The sequence below is a fragment of the Gouania willdenowi genome, chromosome 21 (genome assembly GCF_900634775.1).
Source record: "Gouania willdenowi chromosome 21, fGouWil2.1, whole genome shotgun sequence".
NCBI lineage: Eukaryota > Metazoa > Chordata > Actinopteri > Blenniiformes > Gobiesocidae > Gouania > Gouania willdenowi.
Genome location: NC_041064.1, coordinates 8,104,018 through 8,127,073, shown reverse-complemented (window position 1 = coordinate 8,127,073; position 23,056 = coordinate 8,104,018). Strand labels below are relative to the sequence as shown.

At 35.4% G+C, this 23,056-nt stretch overlaps 1 protein-coding gene across 4 annotated transcripts in view; it reads left to right on the top strand.

Moving 5' to 3' along the window:
* The window catches only part of erbb4b (erb-b2 receptor tyrosine kinase 4b), a 390,990-nt gene that overhangs the window by 303,200 nt on the left and 64,734 nt on the right, over positions 1 to 23,056 (top strand). For 3 of the 4 annotated variants that reach the window (XM_028435188.1, XM_028435187.1, XM_028435191.1), the window contains exons 15-19: positions 3,726 to 3,880; positions 6,816 to 6,860; positions 10,503 to 10,635; positions 15,617 to 15,739; positions 17,427 to 17,525. In XM_028435188.1, the coding sequence (XP_028290989.1) occupies positions 3,726 to 3,880; positions 6,816 to 6,860; positions 10,503 to 10,635; positions 15,617 to 15,739; positions 17,427 to 17,525 (555 nt within the window). The remainder of the gene's footprint in view (positions 1 to 3,725; positions 3,881 to 6,815; positions 6,861 to 10,502; positions 10,636 to 15,616; positions 15,740 to 17,426; positions 17,526 to 23,056) is intronic. The other variant, XM_028435190.1, reaches the window with a different exon arrangement.

The window sequence follows — 23,056 nt, the reverse complement described above, 5'->3', positions numbered from 1 at the left end:
CCTCATCCACTCAAGACCCCGCGCGTGGGGACTGCTTCTCTATAGAGTGCTTGCTGTTTTATTATTATTATAATCAAATTGAGCTTCTTTGTCATTCCACCCTCAGTTGTGCTTGTGCTTGTCTTTACTTACCTGCATTAGCTAACAAGCTATTATGGTTAGACACGGAAATGTGTTCATTAGCAACGACAAATGTGCCTTAATTATTATACTGTTGTTTATTTCCATAATGACATAGAGTTCAATAAATCCTGTTGTGCTTCTGTGGTGGGTTTTGCATTACATACTACCATCAGCTTCATTATAATACACACACACACTAGGGTTGGGGTCAATTACATTTTTCAGCTACAATTACATTTTCAATTCCCCATGTTTGATTACAATTCAATTAGAATTACCGTGACCTGCATTTTTTCCAATTACAATTGTTTTTTTTATCCTCCATCTATCCATTTTCAGACTCGCTTGTTCCTCTTTTCAGGGTTGCGGCGTTTTTTTTATCCCCAGAAAGTCAATTATAATTACATTCTCAATTACCAAATGATGTTTATATATTCTGTGTATATGTTCTGTTTTAAATGTATATGTCCTTTTTTGCCACTTGTATTCCCTCTTTTTCTCTACAATGTACAGGCCCATGTGTATGTATATACAGTATATATATATATATATATATATATATATATATATATATATATATATATATTTTCCCCCATTTTTTTAATATACGGTTTTATTTTATTTATCTACTACTGAAACTGTGCAAATTTCCCCTTTGTGGGACTAATAAAAAATTATTAAATCTTTAACTTTATACTTAAAGGTAAATTATAATTATTCACAATTACTGAGCCTGAAATAAATACCTTAATAAAAGTTAACCTTCCTCTTGTATTAGCTTTCTGTTAGCATCTCTTATTATAACGGGTTCAAAATCAGCTGTAAAATACACTAAAAACAAATGTCTATCTAATTTCTTTCCTATCTATTGGTTATCTTGTTAGGTTTCCTAATCAATGAAAATATAGTTTTTAATATTTTTGATGTGGGTGTCTGAGTCTTTATTGTGTCTGTATAACCCTTGATTTCATTTTTTTAAATGATAAAATGTGGGAAAAGTTGATATAAAACATATTTTAATAATTAACTACATATGTGTAGAACTGTACATAGAACTGTAACATGGTTCCCCAGTTTTGCAATGAATTATAATTGTAAAGTTTAATAGAATTTTCATGACAATTACAATTACAAAGTGAATTATATAAACTCAATTATAATTTAATTGCGATTACGACAGCAACATATTTTTAAAATTACAATTATAATTATGCCATAATTGGTATTCATTATCAATTACACAATTATAATTGACCCGGACCCTGACACACCCACACACACGTGCACGCGCATACAGAGCATGAGGTAGAACCAGGTTTCTAACATGTTTCCATATACAAAGGGATATTGTTGTTGTCCACATACTATTTACTGGCCTTGTCACATAATTTATCCCATTGAAGAAGTGGGACTGTTGTATACCAATAAATGAATTATCATGGGTGAAAAGGCTCTCATAAATGTAAAGTGCTGGGCTCAACACTAAAGCCAGTAAGAGGAGACAGAAGTTCAATTTGCATAATTATTGGACAGGGAGTGCATGTTAACACACTCTACACACGCTGGAAACAGCAGAGATGGAGGGACAGATGTGTCAGGGTCAACTTTAAGAAGAGGAGAGAATAGATCTATGCTCCGTTTGTTTGACAGGCCATGTTACATGATTATCATCTAATAGTGAAAACCAGTCTTTGTCTATTTTACAGTTACTTTGTCACTCAAATAAAGGAAATAATCACATACCGATATTATGGTTTCACGTGATTATAATGCGATTTGATTGATCATAGAAGGAAATTACAATATTATGTAAGACTAGACTAGTTTTAACCTTAAATTGAAAATGCAGTCATGAATTATTGTGTAAAAAAATCTCAAAAGCAGTGTTAATTTTTTTTATTTCATTTTAGTCTTAGTCACCTAGTCTTTTAGTTTAGTTTTGTTTTAGTTTGAACTTAGATTATGGAAATGACTTTTGGTTTAAGTCTCATTTTAGTCCTTTTAGGTCATTTGACAGTTTTGTTAGATTTTGCAAAATTATGTTTGTCATCGTAATCAAAACTCCATTGTAAGCACAACTGTAAACTAAGAATGTACAAGTAATGTTAACTAAAAAAAAGTCTAAGGCCTGTTAGAAAAAGTGCATTTTATTGTATTTACTGCTGTAAATCTTGTATGTTCTCTTTATTTTCTGATTTATATTGTATATCAATCCTGTGTACTGCTTTTACTTTCTTTTATTTGTTTATTAATTAATTTGTTTTTTTGTCTTTAAATGCTGCTGGAAACCGTAATTTCCCAGAGGGAGCCTTCCCAAGGGATCAATAAATTGCTATCTATCTATCTATCTATCTATCTATCTATCTATCTATCTATCTATCTATCTATCTATCTATCTATCTATCTATCTATCTATCTATCTATCTATCTTGTTCTTCACAGGTTCTTCTTCTTTAGTTTCTGTATTTGAACAAATGACTTACAACCTACCAGAATAAAGCTCCAATCCTAATAGCGGAAACTTTGAATTTAACTTACAATAATTAATTGGTTAAAAAGTAAAACAATCAAGGCATTGAGGATTCTTGTAATCCAGATTGTCCGTTTGGCAAACGTCATCTTTTTTTGTCACATTTTTTTCTCGTCAGTTGATAACAAACAGAGAAAGTTTTGTTGTCAGTACTATTTAAATTTACGTTCCCGTCACAAATGAGTCAAAAATAAAGAGTCGTTGGCGAAAAGTTTTAGTTGACAAAATTAACACAGATGGAAAGAATATTTTTTGTTTGATTTGAAGCTTTTACAGTAAATTGTGCAAAATATGGTAAAATCTTAAATTATGCTTTTGTTTTTAAAGCCGTTAAAGGTGTGTGTGTGTGTGTGTGTGTGTGTGTGTGTGTGTGTGCTTGTGTTATACAGACCTCCCTTCCTGTCGCCCTCTCCCTTGCTTATATTAGCTCTATAAATCCTGCTGGAGAGGCGGATGGTTATGGTCATTGTGTGTGCTGTGAGCAATGGTTATCTGCCCGCCCTGCTCATACTGTGTGTCATGCGTATCGTCTACTTTCTTTCTCTCCCCCACCTTTCTGTTCCTCACCTAGTCCTCTTCATTCTAAGTATCTGTTGCTCTATAACCATATCCACAATTTGTCCTTCACTTATCGTATTCATTAAAAAAAAACGTGTTTTCATCTGACTTTTATTCCTTTGACAGTTTTTTTTTTTTTTTTTTTTTTTTTAATCATTCATTTAAGTCAAATCTAAATTTCTAATATTACTTACATTTTCTGACTTTTGAAAAATGGATCTATTCAACGAGGAAACCAAGCTATTATATTTTGATAGCGCTTCGAGGTGACTACTCTTGTAATTTGTGCTATATAAAGAAAGTTGAATTGAATTACCTTTACTTGATTACGCAGTCGAAGGCTTGGTTCCAGAATGCTTTGTATATACAGTAAAAAGAAGGAAAAAAAAAGATTGTTCATGCCACTCAGTCGAAACTGAGCTTTAAAATTACAACTGAGATTACAGTTGTCATGTAAGACCAGGTTGTGAACATGTTCTCCAAAGTTTGAACTTTTCTCCCTCTGTGCCCACAGGGCCCGGAGCATTGCATAAAATGCCTCCATTTCAAGGATGGTCCAAACTGTGTGGAAAAATGTCCCGATGGCCTGCAAGGTGCCAACAGTTTCATCTTTAAATACGCCGAAGTCAACAACGAATGCCATCCCTGCCATTCCAACTGCACCCAAGGGTGAGTGCAAGGACAAGTCTGAGCTGTAGAGTGAAATACTCATTAAAATACAAATCTGAAGACTCTCTGATAAAAGTATATAGTTGAAATCCTGGTTGATTGGGAGGATTTTTCATCTCAATGCACTTAACAAAATCTAAAGTTCTTAGTAAGAAAGAAAGAACCCAACAAGATCCACATGAACAAGCATTTAGCAACAGTGGGAAGAAAAAACTCCCTTTTAACAGGAAGAAATCTCCAGCAGAACCAGGTTCAGAGGTGGCAGCCATTTGTTTCGACTGGTTGGAGTTAGTGGACAGAATGACCAACAGAACAGGATAGAGAGAGAGAACATCAGAGTGTCCCAGACTAGTTGAGCCATGAACCATTGATCAGGAACTGCCAGCTCCAGCATCAAGACACCTCAAACTGAAAAGAGAGAGAAGGGCAGGGGGAAGAAGGCACTGACTGTAGAAAAAATGATACACTATTAGCAGGTCTGCCTGCCTGGTTTTGGGCTTCGTTCCTAGTGGTTAGGTTTACGTTCAACGTCTTGTGGCGTGTGCCATGGTCTGAAATGCTGCCACTGCAGACAAGACTTTGTCTTGTACTGGGCGCACCTAACAGTCTTTGATTGCGACCATTACAGATGAGACCCTGTCCGCTTTAAGTTAATGCGAGGATCTTGGTAGCTGAATGCTCTGCCTCTCAGACACGTTAGGAACTTCCATTAGGCCAGCAAACTGAGAGCGGAGTGTTCTGCCCAGACGATAGGGCACTAATAGGTCATGTAGAGCTTTGTAGGCTAACAGGAGGACTTTAAACTCTATTCTAAATGTTACAGAAAAGCAATGAAGGGAACCCAATACTGGAGAAATATGCTCTCTCTTGTTTGTACCTGTTAATAATCTGGCTGCAGCATTCTGAATTAACTAGAAACTTTTTAATGAGTTATTGGGACATCTTGACAGTAGGAAGTTACAATAATCTAATCTAGATGTAACAAATGCATGGATTCATTTTTCAGCATCACTTTGAGCCAAGATATTCCTGATTTTAGAGATATTATGGAGGTGGAAGAAGGCTGTCCTTAAGATTTGTTTAATATGAGAGTTACAGGATAAGTCAGTATCAAAGATAACGCCCAAGTTATTTTACTGTGGTGCTGGGTGACAGAGTAATGCCATCCAAAGACACTATTTGCTCTGATCATTTCTCTCTGAGGTGTTTTGGACCAAATAAAATCACTTCAGTTTTATCCTGGTTAAGAAGGAGAAAGTTACGGCTCATCCAGGATGCAATGTCTTTAAGACGAGCGTAGAGTTTTAATAACTGATAAGTTTCATCTGGTTTCATTAACAAATAGAGCTGTGTATCATCGGCATATTAATGGAAATTTATATTATGTTCTCTAATAATGTTAGCTAGTGGAAGTACATATAATGTAAAAAGTATCGGTCCCAAAACTGAACCTTGTGGAACTCCATGATTAAATTTGACGTGCGCTGAGGAGAGATTATTAACATGAACAAAGTGGGTTCTGTCTGAAAAGAAGGATTTAAAGCAACCTAGTGCCGTTTCTTTGATCCCAAAAACACTTTCCAATCTCTATATTTAACAATAAATGATGATCCACTGTATCGAAAGCTGCACTGAGATCTAGGAGCACCAGAAATTAGACCAGCCCTCTGTCTGAGGCGAAAAGGAGATCATTGGTCACTTTTACTAAGGCAGTCTCTGTGCTGTGATGGGCTCTAAAGCCAGGCTGAAAGCTCTCATATAAATTATTCCTATGTAGGTGATCACATAGTTGATCTGCGATTACTTTTTCAAGAATTTCGGAAACAAAAGGGAGATTGGATATTGGATCGAGGGCAGGTTTTTTAAGGAGAGGTTTGATTACAGTGGTTTTAATGGACTGTGGTACATAACCTGTTACTAGGGATGTGTTAATCCAGTTCACCATATTAGTGCTGATTAGTGGAAGAACATCTTTAAATAGTGGAGTTGGGATTGGATTTAAAAGACAGGTTGTTGGCTTAGAAACCCTAAATGTTGCGGTCAGTTGAGATAGGCCAATTGGAGTGAAACTGTGAAAATAAAAGCTACATGTTGGGGATGTTTCAGGAGCTACTTTGTTTAAGAAATTATTGAGCATTCCTGCAGGGGACCATTAGCTTTGTTTCTAATTGTTAGAATGTTATCAGTAAATTACTTGAAGTAATCACTGCTCAGGTTGGAACTTTAAAAAATCTGCTTTTGAAAATGTGCGGATAAAGAAAAAACCTAAATGCTGTTGTGAGACAAGTGAGATAAATACGACGGCATCATAAGATGAGCAGAAAGACTAAAAGCAATGAAAGTAAGTGAAGCCAATGAGTTCTTCTCTTGCTCTCCACTCCTTACCAGAAACTCATCCTTCAAAGCAACATCTGATGAGGTTGCAAGACATCGTTTAGTGGAGAATTTCTGTCACTGTATTGTGTGTTCTTCTTCCTCCTCTCCTGAGTGGCAGCCTACAGCCCCCTTGAGTCTAACAATGTAGTTGTAAACACCACACATCCACTTTTCTACTGAACAGCTTTGAAAAAGATAAACTGGAAGTCAGAATAAAGGACACAAAGGAGAACGAAGACATGCACGTAGAGTAAAAAATACAAAAAAAGATAGTCCAGACATTTAAATGCCTCTACATTTTAAAGCTCACACTGTGTCTGATGCATATTTGGGTGCTTGAAACATTCGCAGAAGGATAGTTAGAATATAAAAAAAGACAGAATGAGAATGCTTTCTTTCTGAGTACAAGAACCTTTTGGAAAAGTCTTTCAGGCTCAAGTTCAATTGACATGATCCCGAACGACGAGAAATATGAGTGTAGCAGGCCACTTTGGTGCCATTAGGATGATGTTTATGTGCTTCTATTTTTTTTCCCTGTTAAAAATAACCATCAAATTAGGTGCATTGGGCCAAGACTGCAAGACTGCATTGGGTGGATGGACAGGTACGGATTGTCTTTCTTCTGTTCTTTCTTCTTGTGATGCCGGGTGAAGAAAAGTGAAAAAGGCTGATATTTCTATTATATTTACAACAGAGGCTTTAAACAAATGGGTCGGGACCCAAAATTGGGTCATGGAGCCATTTTTTCTTGGTGGGTCACAGACAAAAGAACTTTCTGCTCTTATTTTGACTTCTCTTCACACCTGACTGTAGATGTTCCTTTTCACAAAATGAATACGAGGAAAATTTATTTCACTCACTAATCATATCATTTCATCTTTTTAAATCACATGTTTTGTTTAACAAATTTCTTCCATTTATTGTTTGTTTTTGTCATACATTTTGATCATGAGTGTTGACTGATAAAATAGTGCCACTAATGCTTATTTTCTGTTCCCCCGCTGTGATATTCTGTTATCTCCCCACTTTTAGTCCATCAAGGCAGTCCTTAGATTAATTTACTTGGGTCATTCCATGTCATTTCACAAATTCTGACATTTTTACCACTTGTTTTGTTATTATTCAATAGGCACACTGTACATTTTTAGTTTGATCTGATGAATAGTTTTTGAGATATGGCTAATTTAGTAAGGAGGGTATGTGTCGATTTTCGCTTGTCCTTATTTTTCTTCCATTTTCAGCTCAGCAATTACACGACATAAGAAACTGAAATTTGGTATAGTAATACAGCTCCACCTACTCTCTCAGAAAATACTTCTGTTATACATCCTTTCTGGTGGACATGCCAACTTCTCAAAAATGCAAAAGAGATTTGGGGTGGTTCATGTTTGGACCTTCAGTAAACAACTTTACATATGCACCAGCTTTTTTTTCCCCCACTATTTTCATTTGCCCATAACTGTATGTGGGATTGTAACAAGAAATCTGATCTCTGTTTTGGGCTTGAACATGTTCGAGTTTTCAGTCAACAACTATATACCAAATTGAAGTTTCCGATATGGTGTAGTTTTTGAGATATTGGAAGCTAAAAATGGAAAAAAAAATGACGCATGAAAATTGGCACATACCCCCCTCACTAAATTGGTCGTATCTCAAAAAGTATTCATCCTATCAAACTAAAAATGTACAGCGTACCTATTGAATAATCATAGAACAATTAGGTAAAAATTTCTTAATTTTTCCAGACCAAAGTGCGTGGGATGTCCTGGAAATTTTCTGAAATGACATGGAATTAAACACTATTGACAATTGGAGGCTTGAGGAAAAAAAAGACAAAAATAATAATAATCCTAATGCTAATCAGAAGTTAGAAAATGTTTACAGATCTGCAGATATATTTACTTTTTTCCGTCCTAGTCGTGGGAGTATGGATGTCGTAAGTAGCTATCAGCCATGGCAGAGCAAAGATTAGCTCTTATCAAATGTCTGATAGCTAATGCTAGGCTGCAGCTGTATCCTTGCCTCAGCTTTCAGGATTAGCTGCTCTGCTCTTCTCTGCTCTGTTGTCACAGTGTTGTGGATCAGCTACATGTTGCTGTTTATTATCCGTTCATCTGATAGCGTCCTATAAGACATGTTGATTATGCAAAGCACTACCGTGGTCATTGTTCAACCTCCTATTGTGTGCATATCTGGATAAGCTTCATTGATTATCACTATACCCGTCACTTGATGTAACACGTTGTCTGATAAAACTGTTCAATGGCTTATCTGGTATAATTCTTATCTGACAGTATTTCTTTTAATCAAACGATTTCAGATATTCTTGGATTTATTATGTTTTGATGATCTGCAATTTAATGAATTTGTACTAATCAAAAATTAATTCAACCAGTTGATTTGTTTCTCAAACGCTAAATACAAAGATACCCTGCTGTGTGATCTCTACTACTATGTGGCCTTGGCCTATTCATAGTACACCAGTATATGTAATCACTCAGGAGACCTGTTAATGTCATATATATATATATATATATAGTAGAGCATGTGTAATTGGCTCTACACCCACTATAAGCCCTGGTCCCAAAGTGACAATAGACATGATTCTAATGTCAAATATAATGTTCTGTGCAAATGTATGCTGATTGTATTCAAGAAACAGCCAGAAGTCACGATGTTGGTTCAGCTTTGCAAATAGGTTGCTATGGTGACCCCTTGGAAAATAAAATATGCTAAATATACACTTATTTGTTGCTGTTTAGTAAACATTTAAAGCTCTTTAACTGCAATATGACTAATACTTTTGTTTCGCATTCCCAGGACTGTGAGTTCTATGTGATACGTACATTGTGTTTTCATTGTGCATTTTAATTTAAAATTGTAAAAACAAAAAAAAAAGTTTTTTTCAATGCTAAATCATGCTATACCTTACATTCTGCAAGGTAGAATGTGTTTTAGTGACTTGACAAAAATCTGTCTGCTGCTCCTTTCATTAATCAACAGTTTAATCTCTGTGACCGGAAGAGTTTTAGTATTTAAGTGAACAGATGTTATGTATGCAGCTTAATGCCCAATACGCTGTAATATCATAATTTACCAGCCCTTAACGATCATTTTTCCGAGAAATAGAGATTCTCACATGCCAACGAAATAATGTAAATTGTTTGACAATTATTAAATGCTTTGTCTATGTGTGTTTTTAAATGTTGATATGCATAGTGTAGTGTACTGTAATAAACAGTACATGTGTTTTGGAATTTAATTGTGGAGGGTAGGTTTTGCATTTAAAGCTGCTGTCAACCAAACAATGTTTTCATCAGGTAAAGACATAGTGTAGGCCTCATAGAACAATACATAAAACATAATATGCTTGAGAAAATATGTAAAAAATTGAAATTGCCATTTGAAAGTTTGTTTGTTTTGACTTCTTCTTTAAAGAATTTTGTATTGACATTGTCGGAAGAGCTTAATGCATTGCATTGTGGGATGTGGAGTCCCATAGACGAATGCACCAAAGTGCCTCTTGTTCATTCTTAATGTAATTTATTGTTCACGAAAACTTTGCCAAAGCACAACACATGTCTGGTGTTTTCATAAATATAAAGTTGTGACAAAACAATTGTGAAATTTTATTTTCAGGCTTAACAAACCGGTGTCAAGCGAATACATTATCCCATCCTAACTCCCTCTCCCCTGTTGCTTCCCCCCTCACCAACGTGTAACACTGCCCTCTTTTTTTATATCTTCCCTCTAATAAAGTTGTTCTTACCCTTCCTTAGGGAGGGCTGGTGATGGTCACAAGTATGCAATAAAATAAATATATGTATTTATTTAATTGCATTGATAAAACATGCATAGCTGTCATAAAAAATATTGCACTACATGTAGTGTTAACCTATGACAACAGTAAAAAAAAAAAGAATCCCTCACACAGTAAAAATGAAGGAAAAACGCTTCTATGCATCTGTGTACTGGACTGAACTTTTTTTTATTTTTTACCTGATGGAACTGAACTGAAGGTGAAGAGGACCTCTGTGGATCGCCCACATACACATTCACTTTTTGTTACCCCCACTCTGTTGAAATAGTCGTGTTTCATTAGTCTGTCCTCCTTCCTCCGTATTCCCACTCAGCACCAAATTTTCAGCTTGTCCTTTTTGTTTCGCTCTTCATTCCTGCAAATCCATCCCATTGCATGCCTCCTGTTCTTCATCGAGTTATTTTCCGTCTTTGCTACCCTCCTCAGAACCCCCCTGATTGCAGCAGGAGTGATCGGTGGCCTCTTCATGGTGGTGATAATGGCGTTGAGTGTAGCCGTTTCGGTGCGGCGAAAGAACATTAAGAAGAAGAGGGCTCTTCGTCGCTTCCTGGAGACGGAGGTAACCATCACATTACAACTGTTCAGGGCTGGGGTTGTTTTTCAGTTATACGATTACAACTCAATTACTCTTATACCAGCATTTTTTCCACTTACAATTATTTTTTTTATCCTCATAAAGTCAATTACAATTGTGTTCTCAATTACTAAAGTTCAATTACAATTATTCACAACTATTGAGCTTGAAATAAATAATCTAATACAAGTTAACCTTCCTCTTGTGTTAGCTTTCTGTTAACATCTCTTATGACGACGGCTCCTAAATCAGCTGTAAAATACACTTAAAACAAATATTTATCATCCAATGTATTTCCAATCTATTGGTTACCTTGTTAGGCTTGTCAGGGTTGGGGTCAATCATAATTGTATTTGCGTAGTTCATAAGTAATTACAATTATGGCATAATTGTAATTTTAAAAATGTGTTGCTGTCGTAATCAAAATGAAATTGTAATTGAGTTTAGATAATTCACTTTGTGATTGTAATTGCCATGAAAATTCTATAAAAAAAAATGTTAATTATAATTTAATGCAAAACTGGGGAATCATGTTACAGTTCTATGTACAGTACAGTTATTGCAATATGTTTCATATCAAATTGTCCCACATTTTACTATTTAAGAAAATTGAAATTGAGGATTATACTGGCTCAGACTCCCACACCCAAAATATTAAAACCTATATTTTTATTGATTAGGAAGCTTAACGAGGTAACAATAGATAGGAAACACATTAGCTGATAGATATTTGTTTTTAGTGTATTTTACAGCTGATTTAAGACCCGTTATCATAACAGATGCTAATTGCTAACACAAGAGGAAGGTTGACTTTTAATAGGTTATTTAATTCAGGCTCAGTAATTGTGATTAATTGTAATTGAACTTTAGTAATTGAGAACGGAATTGTAATTGACTTTCTGAGAATAAAAATGAATTGTAATTGGAAAAAATGTGGGTCACTGTAACCGTAACTGAATTGTAATTGAACGTGCATATTGGAAAACGTAATCGGAAGTGAAATATGTAATTGACCCCATCCCTGAGTCTTCCTAATCAATGAAAATATTGGTTCTAATATTTTTGGTGTGGGCATCTGAACCTTTTTGTGTCAGTTTACCATTAGAGTAAAAAAAATTAAATAGTAAAATGCGGGAAAGCTTGATATGAAATATATTTTAATATATTAACTACGTGTGTGTAGAACTGTAACATGGTTCCCTCAGTTAATTTTTTTAAAAAGAATTTTCATGACAATTACAAAGTCAACAATCGAAACTCAATTACGATTTCATTACGATAACGACAGCAACAGATTTTCGAAAAATACAATTACAATTACGACATAATTGGAATTAACTATCAGTTACGCGATTACAATTATAATTGACCCCAACTCTGGAACTGTTGTGATCAATGTAAAATAAATTGTTTTAGATAATTGCTAAACCTGCTCGATTTATCAGATTAGAAGAATAAATGATTAAATGCCTGCATGTAACCTTCACGTACAGCAAAAACTGATTTTTTTAAGTTAATGTGTAGTTTTTAACAACAATTACCAAGCAAATATATAGACTTTCTTTTTCTATCTCACTTAACGTTGCAGATTATAGTGCAAAAAAGTTTCAGGAATTCTTCGATTCTGCCGTTAGTTTGTTGTGTGATGATGAAGAAGCCTCTCTTTTAGAGGAGAGAGAGGGCGACCAACCATTAGAGAGAAGGGGAGAGCTCTCTTTTGTTGTGTTAAGACCGCAAGAGTACATCATCAAATGCAATTTTCATGTGGAAAAGGTTCTTATTTTGCTCCTCCTCCTCTCGCACAAGTAGCGGAGAAGTGCCTCAACAGAAAAGCACTTTTATTACACAGCACATACTTCATCTGTGCACATATGGATCCTGCTTTAGAGTAGACCTTCATTTAGTGCATTAAAAACATGTTCCTATTTTTTCATTAAAAAGATAAAGCCTGAAGGTTAATGCATCCATATAATGTCTTAATACTTGTTACACACTGGAACATTTAATGTTAATACTGCCAGTGAACTCACATGCTCAAAGTAAGATTCAGTCAATATCCGTTAATCAAATCACATGAAATATAATTTAATTTAAAAATAAATCAAAAATTGAGTGTCCTAGCCCACTTTGCTGCACTAGACATACTGTAATTCCAATGGACACAAATGCATTAAATACGAAGGCCGTGACACGTGGGAACTAAAAGTAAGATGCACGGCAGAGTCCTAAAAACCAAAAGAACAGATTGTAAAACAGGGAAAAATATTGAACTACTTGCCACAAAGTTAAAAGCTTCTTAGCTCAACATTTAAGGAAAAAGCAGATCATTTAAAAAGTGTTTTAACCAAGTTAAGATCAACAATATTGACTGAGGTCTGTACACTGCAAACACACAGATATGGAAAAAAGAATGTAATTTAGATCAATGCATTATATTATGTATGTATATTATACATGCACACAAATATATACAGTATGTATGTCCGTATTTATGTGTGTGTGTGTTTACATTCAATGGTTTTGTCTTGTCTGGAACTAATTAATAAAGTGTCAAAAGCCAAATACTCGTCCTTTCCACATTAAAGTCTGAGATGGTTGTGTCTTTTGCCACTATACGTATACGTGCATACTAGAAGTGCATACTATAAGTGCATACTATAAGTGCATACTATAGGTTTCTCTTCTAACATTCTTAAAATGCTTTGCATCATGGGGATTTTGCTGGTTGGGTTTCAGCACTGGTGTGCTTGCTGAACAATTTTGGAAAATAATCTAATTGTGATTTTTTTTTTTTTTCCTCAATATTGCCATTGCGATTTAATATGCAATTGTATTTTTCAATGAACGCAAGCAATAAATCAATCTGTTTCATAATAAATAAAACAATTTCAGATTTATTTAAACTTTAAATGAATATAAAATGTAAATTCTAAAGCACAGATTACAACAATAAAGCAAAGAGATTTGTGGCTTCTTTACCTCTTCAACATATTTAACTAACTTCACGTTTCATGAAACATGTAAACATGTGGACTGTACTTCTTAAACACTCTGAACTTAAAGCTAGGGTAGGCGATTTTCACCAGATACACTTTTTAAGTTTTTGGTTGAAATTGTCTTCATGTCCTGACAGAAATTAAGATCTTATATGCTCTGAAAAAGGAATGAGGAAAATCTGTCATCTGTAGCAGCTGTAAATCTGTAATAACTTTGACCAATGGAAAAAAACTAACCTTTTTTAACCAATCACGTCTCTGCTCGTTCTCGATCCCTCGCATGCACATGCTCACACTGAAAGCACGTCACCGCTGACAGAGTTAAAGTTAAAGTTTTTGGTCATGTTTTTTAACATATATAATAATAAAGTTTATTGTTTACTTACTGCTGAATGAGAGAACAAAGTTTCTTCAGAATACAAGCGATGAGCTGAGCTCCTCTTCTGCAGCAGCTGTGCTCATGCATGTGAGTGAGAAGGAGCACAGAGGAGAGGGGGGTAAAGGCAGAGCTGTCGGGGAAGCTACTCTCAAAATCATGCTAGCTTTTGAAAATTGCCAACCCTGCCTTTAACAGGACAGTACAAGAGAGGACAAGAAAAACAAATAAAAAAAAAATGCAGCCTTTTATGATATCGCGATAATATCGCAAATGCAATTAAAGTGAACAGCCACACTTTTCTGTGCTCCGACATCTTCAGCTGAGCTTGTGCTGGACATCTCCTATATCTCAGTGGAACAGGGCTGGGCTTTAGTTAGTGTGTGAGTGCGTGTGCACATGTACGTGTGTGTGCGTGCGCGCGCGATGGTTCATTGTGAAGACATCTGTATCTCCCTGTGTGTGTTTGCGATGCCCCTCCCCACTTGTTTCCACCCTGCAGATGCTGATTTGTTATTTCATTTAAATGAAGAATGGCTATTGTTTTTAATCAAATGGTAACCATGAGCCAGAGGAACAGAAGCTGCCGACCAAAGCCAGCTTGATTTACGCTTACTTGATTTTATTCCCACCCACACTCCCACCACCTCAGCGCCCCCCTCCCCCTTCAGTTTAATCTCCCCCCCTACTTTTCTGTTTTTCTTCTTGTATTGCTCCCTTACTTGGGCCTTTGCATCTTCTCACTAATTCAGTGACTCTCTCCTCCATCGCAGTCTTGTTGTCTTTTCTACCACATTTCTTCTCCTATTTCTCATGGTCCTCCTTCCCCCGGATATAATTTCCTCGTGCTCACTATTTTATCGGTTCCTTCCTCCACTTGAGAAGTAATGAGACAACATAAGTGTCAACTCATTCTCAGGGTTTTGTCATTATTCACGTTCTCTCTTTTGTTGTTGTTATTTTTTTAATCCACCTGTCCTCGGTTTTAATCTAACTTTAGTGAAGTTAAAAAGGTTTTGCGCTTCACAGTTTCTGTGAAAAGGATAATCATGAGCCAAATATTTTATATGACAAGTGGAACTGCAGCAGCGGACTTTTATGAATATGGTTTTTAAAAAAAGCAGTTTCAACAGTCACAGTTTGCTGCCTGGTGTAATTTGTACTCCTAACTTCTCATCTCATAAAGATTCAACTTTAACAATATATCTTTACGCACGGAGCAGCTTTAGATAGAGCTAATTATAATAAATCTGAGAAGGGTAAATAAAAAATAAAAAAAAATCACAATAACACACTGATCTTCCATCAGGCCATAGATTCAGATTATTACGGGTTAATGGGATGAAAAACACTATCATTCCCTTGGGTACCTGTGCAATAAAATTGCTAGATATGCTAATGAAATAGCTCTGACGTGTGCATGTTATCACTGTTTATTACACAGGATTTAAACCGATTTCAGTTCTTTTTGGTTTGTTTTTTTCTTTTATTTAGAAATGTTTATATTGTATGTGTTGGTTTGAAATTTTAAGGAGATCTCGCCTTGTTTTGCACCAATGGTTTTACTGATTGAATTGTTTCATGGGATTTTTAGTTGGTGGAGCCTTTAACGCCCAGTGGAACGGCTCCAAATCAAGCCCAGCTTCGTATTCTGAAGGAGACCGAACTAAAGAAAGTAAAGATCCTTGGATCCGGGGCCTTCGGGACTGTTTATAAGGTAAACGTTACACGTAATCAATTGTATATTATCAGATAAACGTTTTGTTCATGCTTTTTTTTTTTATTTTATTCTAAATCGGAGATGACGGTTTGGGGTTGTGAAGTGATCTAGAATTGAGGGACGACAGGAGGAATGAATAGCAGGATTGTTAATGACAGGAACAAAGATGGACGGCTTTATGCAGGAGATGAAAAGAATAAGTAATAAAAGACACTCAGACGCTTGGGGTGAGAGCAGAAGTGAGAGAGATAGCTGAGGTCACCACTATTGCAGCAATATGTTGGAGAAAGCTGCAGTAAGAGTCTCTCATGTTAAAAAAAAAACTATAACTTAATATTGGGATGTTGGTTTTCATTCTGTGGCCAACAGTAAAATGCCTTAATATTGTGACTTTTGAAGAAAGTGAGAACATGCAATCTATGTAGACTCTTGAAGTAGTTGAAAATTAGTTGTATTCCATGGTTTTTCAACCTTCGGGGTCGTGACCACATGTGGGGTGACCTGAAATGTCTAGTAATGAAAATGAAATAGAAATAGTGATTAAAATTAAATGTCTTTTTTAAAATGTATTTACGCAGTTAAAAAAAAACAATACATAATATTACAGAAATAAATATAGAGTGCAGGAAGAGGCAGAAAGCTCAAAGGGCTTAAATAATAATTATTTTTCAAATGTTCAAAACGTCCCACTATACTATGCAATACAAACTCAATAAGTAAATACTGTCTACTATATACTATAAGGATGATGACTGTTCCCACTGAAGTACATTGACAGAAACCTGAAGCTTACACAGGATAAATGTATCCATTGATTCTCCACCTTTGAAAGTTCTGAAAACATTTTAAGTGAGAAATTGACCAAATAGAATATGGTCATTTGATCCATAAACCTGACAGTAACACATTTCATGCCGATATTTAAGAAATTTTCGGAGACCCGCCATTGCGCTACTGGCAAAACCTTTTGTTAACTTCAAAATAAGAGCCCTATTGACAAAAGTCTTAAAAAACTAATGGAGGGCAAGAAGAGATGCTTTTGTTTTGAAAAGGGGATGTTTGATTTTTAGCTTGAAGCCGGTCCTAGGACCGATTTTACATTCCGCTCGCAATGCATCATGGGGCGGTTGAGTATGACTAGTGCACACCATGCACACTTGTTCAGATATAGTATACATCCAGGTATTTTTTGCATACTCAATCTTTAATGTGAAAGCACTACGTACTCATTTTGACGTCAGACTTAGTATAATCCTATGTTAGTATGCAATTTCGAACATAGTATTGATCACGGATAGGGGAAAACCAGTAAATACATCAGTGTGAAATTCCTTCTAAGCAGCATGAAGAAATGTGACAAAATTTTTTTGTCATGCATGGACCATTTGATTATTCTATTTACATCACAGTGTCACGATCCTCCGATAGACTATGCTGAACAATAAAGCAGCATACCAGATATAATTTGTAGTGAATAATTACGCTGCATACAGTGCATTCCTCTACACTGGTAGCTGCAGTGAGAACACCAAGAGCTTATAGTGTTTGCTTTAGGATGAGAAATTCTCCTCATAATCTTTAGGATACACGGTCCCTCCAGTATTTAAACCTTATGTGAAAAATGTATCTATTCAAAGTTGTCATTGTGTTTTTTAATTTCTGCTCTCCTTTTTTTCTCCTGCAGGGTATTTGGGTCCCAGAAGGTGAAACTGTTAAAATTCCAGTTGCTATTAAAATCCTAAATGAGGTGACGGGACCCAAGGCGAATGTAGAGTTTATGGACGTGAGTAACAAGATAATAAAAAGCAAAACTTTCATTTTCTTTTTTTTTTTTTCTGCTTTTATTTTGTTGGTTAAAACACATTCACTTGAATCCCTTCAGGGATTGAATATCCCCGACATACTTTAGAAATAAGGGAATGTACCTACACGGCAAGGCAAATGTATTTGTATAGCGCATTTCTTACACAAGGCAACTCAATGTGCTTTACATGATCAAAAAGTGCAACAGAAAACATTTGACAGAGAACATTTAAAATCATCAGTAAAATCATTAACAAACACATTACATTAACTGCATGACAAAAAAATCTCCCTCTCAATCATAGAGAAAAAGAGTTCCTTTTAAAGGTGCAGTCCGCAACTCTCAGATCCCTCTCTCCCCCTCCCTCCTTGCTGCTCTCTTGCTCTGCCTCCAAACTTTCCAAAGTCCCTACCGCAGAGGAGCTAACAAGCTAACGTTAGCCAGACAGCAACATCACAGTAATATAACAAGCTCTGTTAAAAGCATGTTACTGCAGTGCTTCTCTCTCTTTGTGCACACACCTCAGCAGCCGCAGCAACAAACACAGTGTCACTTACAGCAGCTCATACGGAGGCTGCTGCGAGTACATGAACAACACATGCACTACAGAGTTTTAGTGTAACAATTACAAATCAAACATAATGTAAATCAAGCAGCAGTAATTACCTTTCAAGCATAAAAGTCACCAATTCCATCTTCTACTCCTCCACACCATACACTGTATAAAACAGTGTCAGATAGTCCATCAAACGCAATCCTGGCTCTGATTGGTTCTTTTTGCTCGGTCGCTGTGCATTCTAACTACTCATTTCATATAACGCTATCCTTACACAGTGACAGCTTTAGCAAATATGCCACTTTTATAAGAGTTGCAGACTGCACCTTTAACTTTAATGAAAAAATGTTCACATTGGATGCTGACTTCAGCTCTGCTGGCAGTTTGTTCCATTTCTTTGCAGCATAACAACTAAAAGCAGCATCACCATGTTTACTGTTAGCTTTGGGCTCCACTATCTGACCTGTGTTCATAGATCTGAGTGAACTACAATCATGAAGTTTGCCCAGTTTTAGCCTTAGGTGGTGTTTTTGTGACGAAAACTATAAATGTCTATCAAAAGTGAGCTGTTTCCAGCAGTCAGTGTCTGTAAACAGTCAGCAGAGGATTGTCAGTGTGACTTCCACAGCAGCATCAGTGGTGAAATGAACCTTTTAAGAGCTAAACTTAGACCCCACAGGCACCAAACTAGAAACCTCCGGGGGCTCCGAGGCGCACTACCAACACATGAGCGCGCACACGCACACGCTAAGCCACAGGCTACATGTACGCTTCACGAGGCCCCATTCATAAAACATTTACATGCTTGGCTTATTTCAAAAGAAAAGTGAGGAAAAAAAAGGCAAAATTATTACTCAGTGATGATGCAATCGAGATGAAATAAGTCTCATCAACACACGTACGGATGAAGTCAGAGGAGTGTATCCGCACTCAGTGAAGCAACCCACTCAAACTGGTGTTTTGCGCTTAGTTTGACAGTTAAAAGGCCGACGTTGGGATTGTGAGCGTTTCCATTCACGTCAACGCCTCTTTGATGCTTATCTCACCAAGTCTTCAAAACGATGTTACTCGTGCTTTAGAAACATGTTCGACACTGACTACACTAATAACAGGAACATCTTTCAGAGTCCACAGCATATTAAATATCAGGATATAAACTGGAAACAATGTATATTGATTTCATTGCACAGCCACCAAATGCTCTTACCTAGAATGGAAAGATACTGCCTTGGATCCACGAGCTCAAACATAAGCTTCTATTTTAACTACATCATACTGGTTTGAGTTTCTGTTTTATATATCTGTAAATATGTATTTATCTATTATAGGATAAGAATATATATCTATATTCTTTACACTTTTAATGTTTTTTTTCTATTTCTGTTTATTTATTTATTTATTTTTTCTATTTCAATTTCTATTATATTTTTTATTTGTATTTCTATTTCTATATAGCCTCTACTATTGTATTGTCATATTTTATATTCTCCATTACACAATTTTTCTTGTGTCTTTTGGGTATTCTGTGTGTTGCCTTCTGTTGGGTTTTTTTCCTGCACTTTATCTGAGCTGTAACTAATGACAGTAAATTTCTTCAATGCAGGATCAATAGAATTACTCTACTGTATTTTGCTCATATTAGGTTGTCGTATTACAATTGCACGTATTTATATTTGTACAAAGCTTCCATATTTAAGTTTAACCTGCCATTTCTTCTCATTTCAACAAATGGCCCGCGCGCTTGAAAGTGTGAATGAGAAAAAAGACATGCAAAAAAAAACAGAAAATGTAGAACATGAGAAATTTGTTCATAATAAATATTTTTGTTCTTTAGTTTAAAAAAATATTTTGTATGCAACTAATTAATAACTAATAAATAATAAATAATAAATGATGTATACATAATATTTCAATATTCGCGAGTAGTGAAATAACCCAAAGTTGAAGTTTAAATAATTGTTTTATATCCCAAAGAGTAATATAGATTAAATAATACATCAGATGATTTCCTACATTTTCACATGCAGTTATGGGTCAAGGAAAAAAGTAGTTTTTGGATTTCAGTAGACTGACACGCAAGAACCACTGCCTATATCTGACTAATCATTAGTGATTTACACTATATACTATATATATATATGCACACACATAGGCAAGGCAAATTTATTTGTATAGCGCATGTCATACTCAAGGCAACTCAATGTGCTTTACAGTGATAAAACATTCAATTGTTTAAAATCAATAAGAACATTTAAAATCATCAGTAAAATCAATTAAAATCATCAGTAAAATCAATTAAAATCATCAGTAAAATCATCAACAAAAACATGACAACAACAACATAGCTCAAAGATGATCAAATTACAGAGCGCTGAGGCATATGCAAAGTTCTTTTACTGTACGCCCAAACAAGCAATTATTTTTTTAGGGGTTGGCATGTCCACCAGATATACCAGATGTATAGCATATTCTGAGAGAGTAGGTGAAGTTATATTACTATACTAAATTTCAGTTTCCTATGTGATGTAATTCCTAAGATATTTGAGGCTGAAAATGGAAGAAAAATAATCAACATACAGTACCTCTTCACTAAATTGGCCATATCTCAAAAAGCATTGATCCGATCACACTAAAAATCACGGAACAATTGTTAAAAATGTCCGAATTTTGTGGGAGGGATATCCTGAAAATGTGTTGAAATGACATGGAATTATCCACCTATTACATTTTTGGAATAATTCTGATCTTGATATTTCCAAAGAACAAAAAAGGACCAAACTTGGACAATGCCCTATATAAGTTAAAGGGTTCATCCAACCAATAACGGAATTGTTTTCCCGAAGGAAAGTCAATGGTAGTTACAAAAAAAGGCTTAGTGCCATTTGGTCTGCTCATCCATTATTGCCCAGCTTGAATGGGAATTCTAGCTGTTGACCTTCTACCTGGCCCCTGGCCTCTCTCCTGAACCACTGAGTGAAAAATGTCAAGGAGAAATGATGGTTTTTGAGCAGTTTATGCGTTTGCCCTTGAGTGTGGAGCACAAATGGAGAGAAAGCATCTTTGCTACATGGCAGAACAAATGTTTGGCACAGAAAATAATATGGAATACAATACATTTGTAGCCCTAAATGTATTGGATCCATCCTTTGAACATTTCACTTTAAATATTTTATTTTATACAACTTTGTTGTAGAAATTAACTTAAATCGTACCTGTATTTTTTAGGTAATTTAATGTATCACCAACGAACAAAATGGAAAAAAAGTACTTTTTTATGCACAATTTTATAGCCACCACACTTCACAGTGATACAGCAGTGTGTCATGTCCAGTATCCATGTACTATACATGTGAAATATGTTTGTTTTATTGGTGCATTAGTCCACAAATGTAGTTATAACACAATATTAATTATAGTAATTATGCTAAACATGTAAAACAGAGGAAAAGCTATGGTACAGTATGAAAAAAGACACAAATATGATGAATTCGGCCTATGAATTATAGACTGTGGGGGAGTTGTATCTCTTTGTCTATGTTGGGGGAGATTAATATACTTCATATCTGTCTCTTTCTCACACACAACGTCCCCACCACACACACACACACACACACACTGATGATGAATTGTCACATTAACCCATAACCCTGGTTCCTTCCCTGGTTTGTAAATGATATCCTATTGGCTGCTGCATAGTTTAACAGAATAGACGGAGGCCTAATTCTGTCTTTGGCTGCTTTTATGTTTATGTTTTACTTGACAAATACTTTTGCTAGTTGAAGTAAATGATATGCATGTTATATATACTGCATTGCTCAGTATCAATATATATATATATATAGCCCTGTGTACATACGTAAGTAGCAGGGATGTTTTATACCGGTACATAATAGATCAGATCATACAAGTAAAAACAAACCACTGCATAATGAGTACAATGGCATGTGATCACTAAAAAACATTTTTTTCTGTCTTTTTCTGTTAATATATGCTGACAGTTTTCAAGCTTTGGAGCACTTTGATGTGGATGGTTGTGGGGGGAAAATACGCCGTGTGACTTTAGGGTAGCTTGCTGTTAAATTTAAGAGGAAGTTCAGCCTCAAACAGAATAGGAAGCCCTGTGATCTCTTGTTCATGATTAACTGGGTTTAACATTTGTTCTTTTGGCATTTATAGATACATCTCTTCAGCTCAAGGGATTCTAAAATGTTGGTAAAATAAAAATAAGAAAAAGTAAAAGACATTTGCTAACTGGGTTAATGGATGAATTGCTGTTATATCACAAACATTTCTCTTGTGACATGAGGTTGCAAGTGTTTCACGACAAATGTCCAAATGTGCTGCTTTTGAATAGGAGATATGTAGTTCTACAGTATCTACAAATATGACGATTCCATCCTTAACAGCCAACGGTCAAAGAAAGATTTTGATGAATTGTTTTGTTTTGGGTTTTTTTTTTTTAAATGCTTTTGTAACATTCCCATATTTGCAAATACAGACATATTGCAATGTCTGCTAAACCCAAAAATATTAATAATTTAAGTATTTGTAACAACCCAAAATGCAGCTTGGCATGAAATATTTTTGAGCTGTGTAACTCAAATTTGTTCAGAGCAGCTAGAAACAAATTGAAAATGCCTGTCAATGGGATTTTTCACCTTAACGGTAACTTTAACCCTGAAAAAAAAGTTCTCATAAGATGTAATTGCACAAAGTAACTTCCAATCAAAAAAAGTTTGAAATTTATGTTCCATAACACGAAACGCAAATTGTGTCGCGGAAATTGTGTCAGTATGCACAAAAACAGAAACAGTGTTTCGCAAAATGAAATCACTAGTTCTAAAATGTCGAAAAAGTTAAATTTCATGCGCTTTAAACGCATTCTCATAACTCTTGTGAAATCTCATCCCGCAAGACTTTGCTGCAGGAAGATGGACGTTCAAAACTTCCTTAT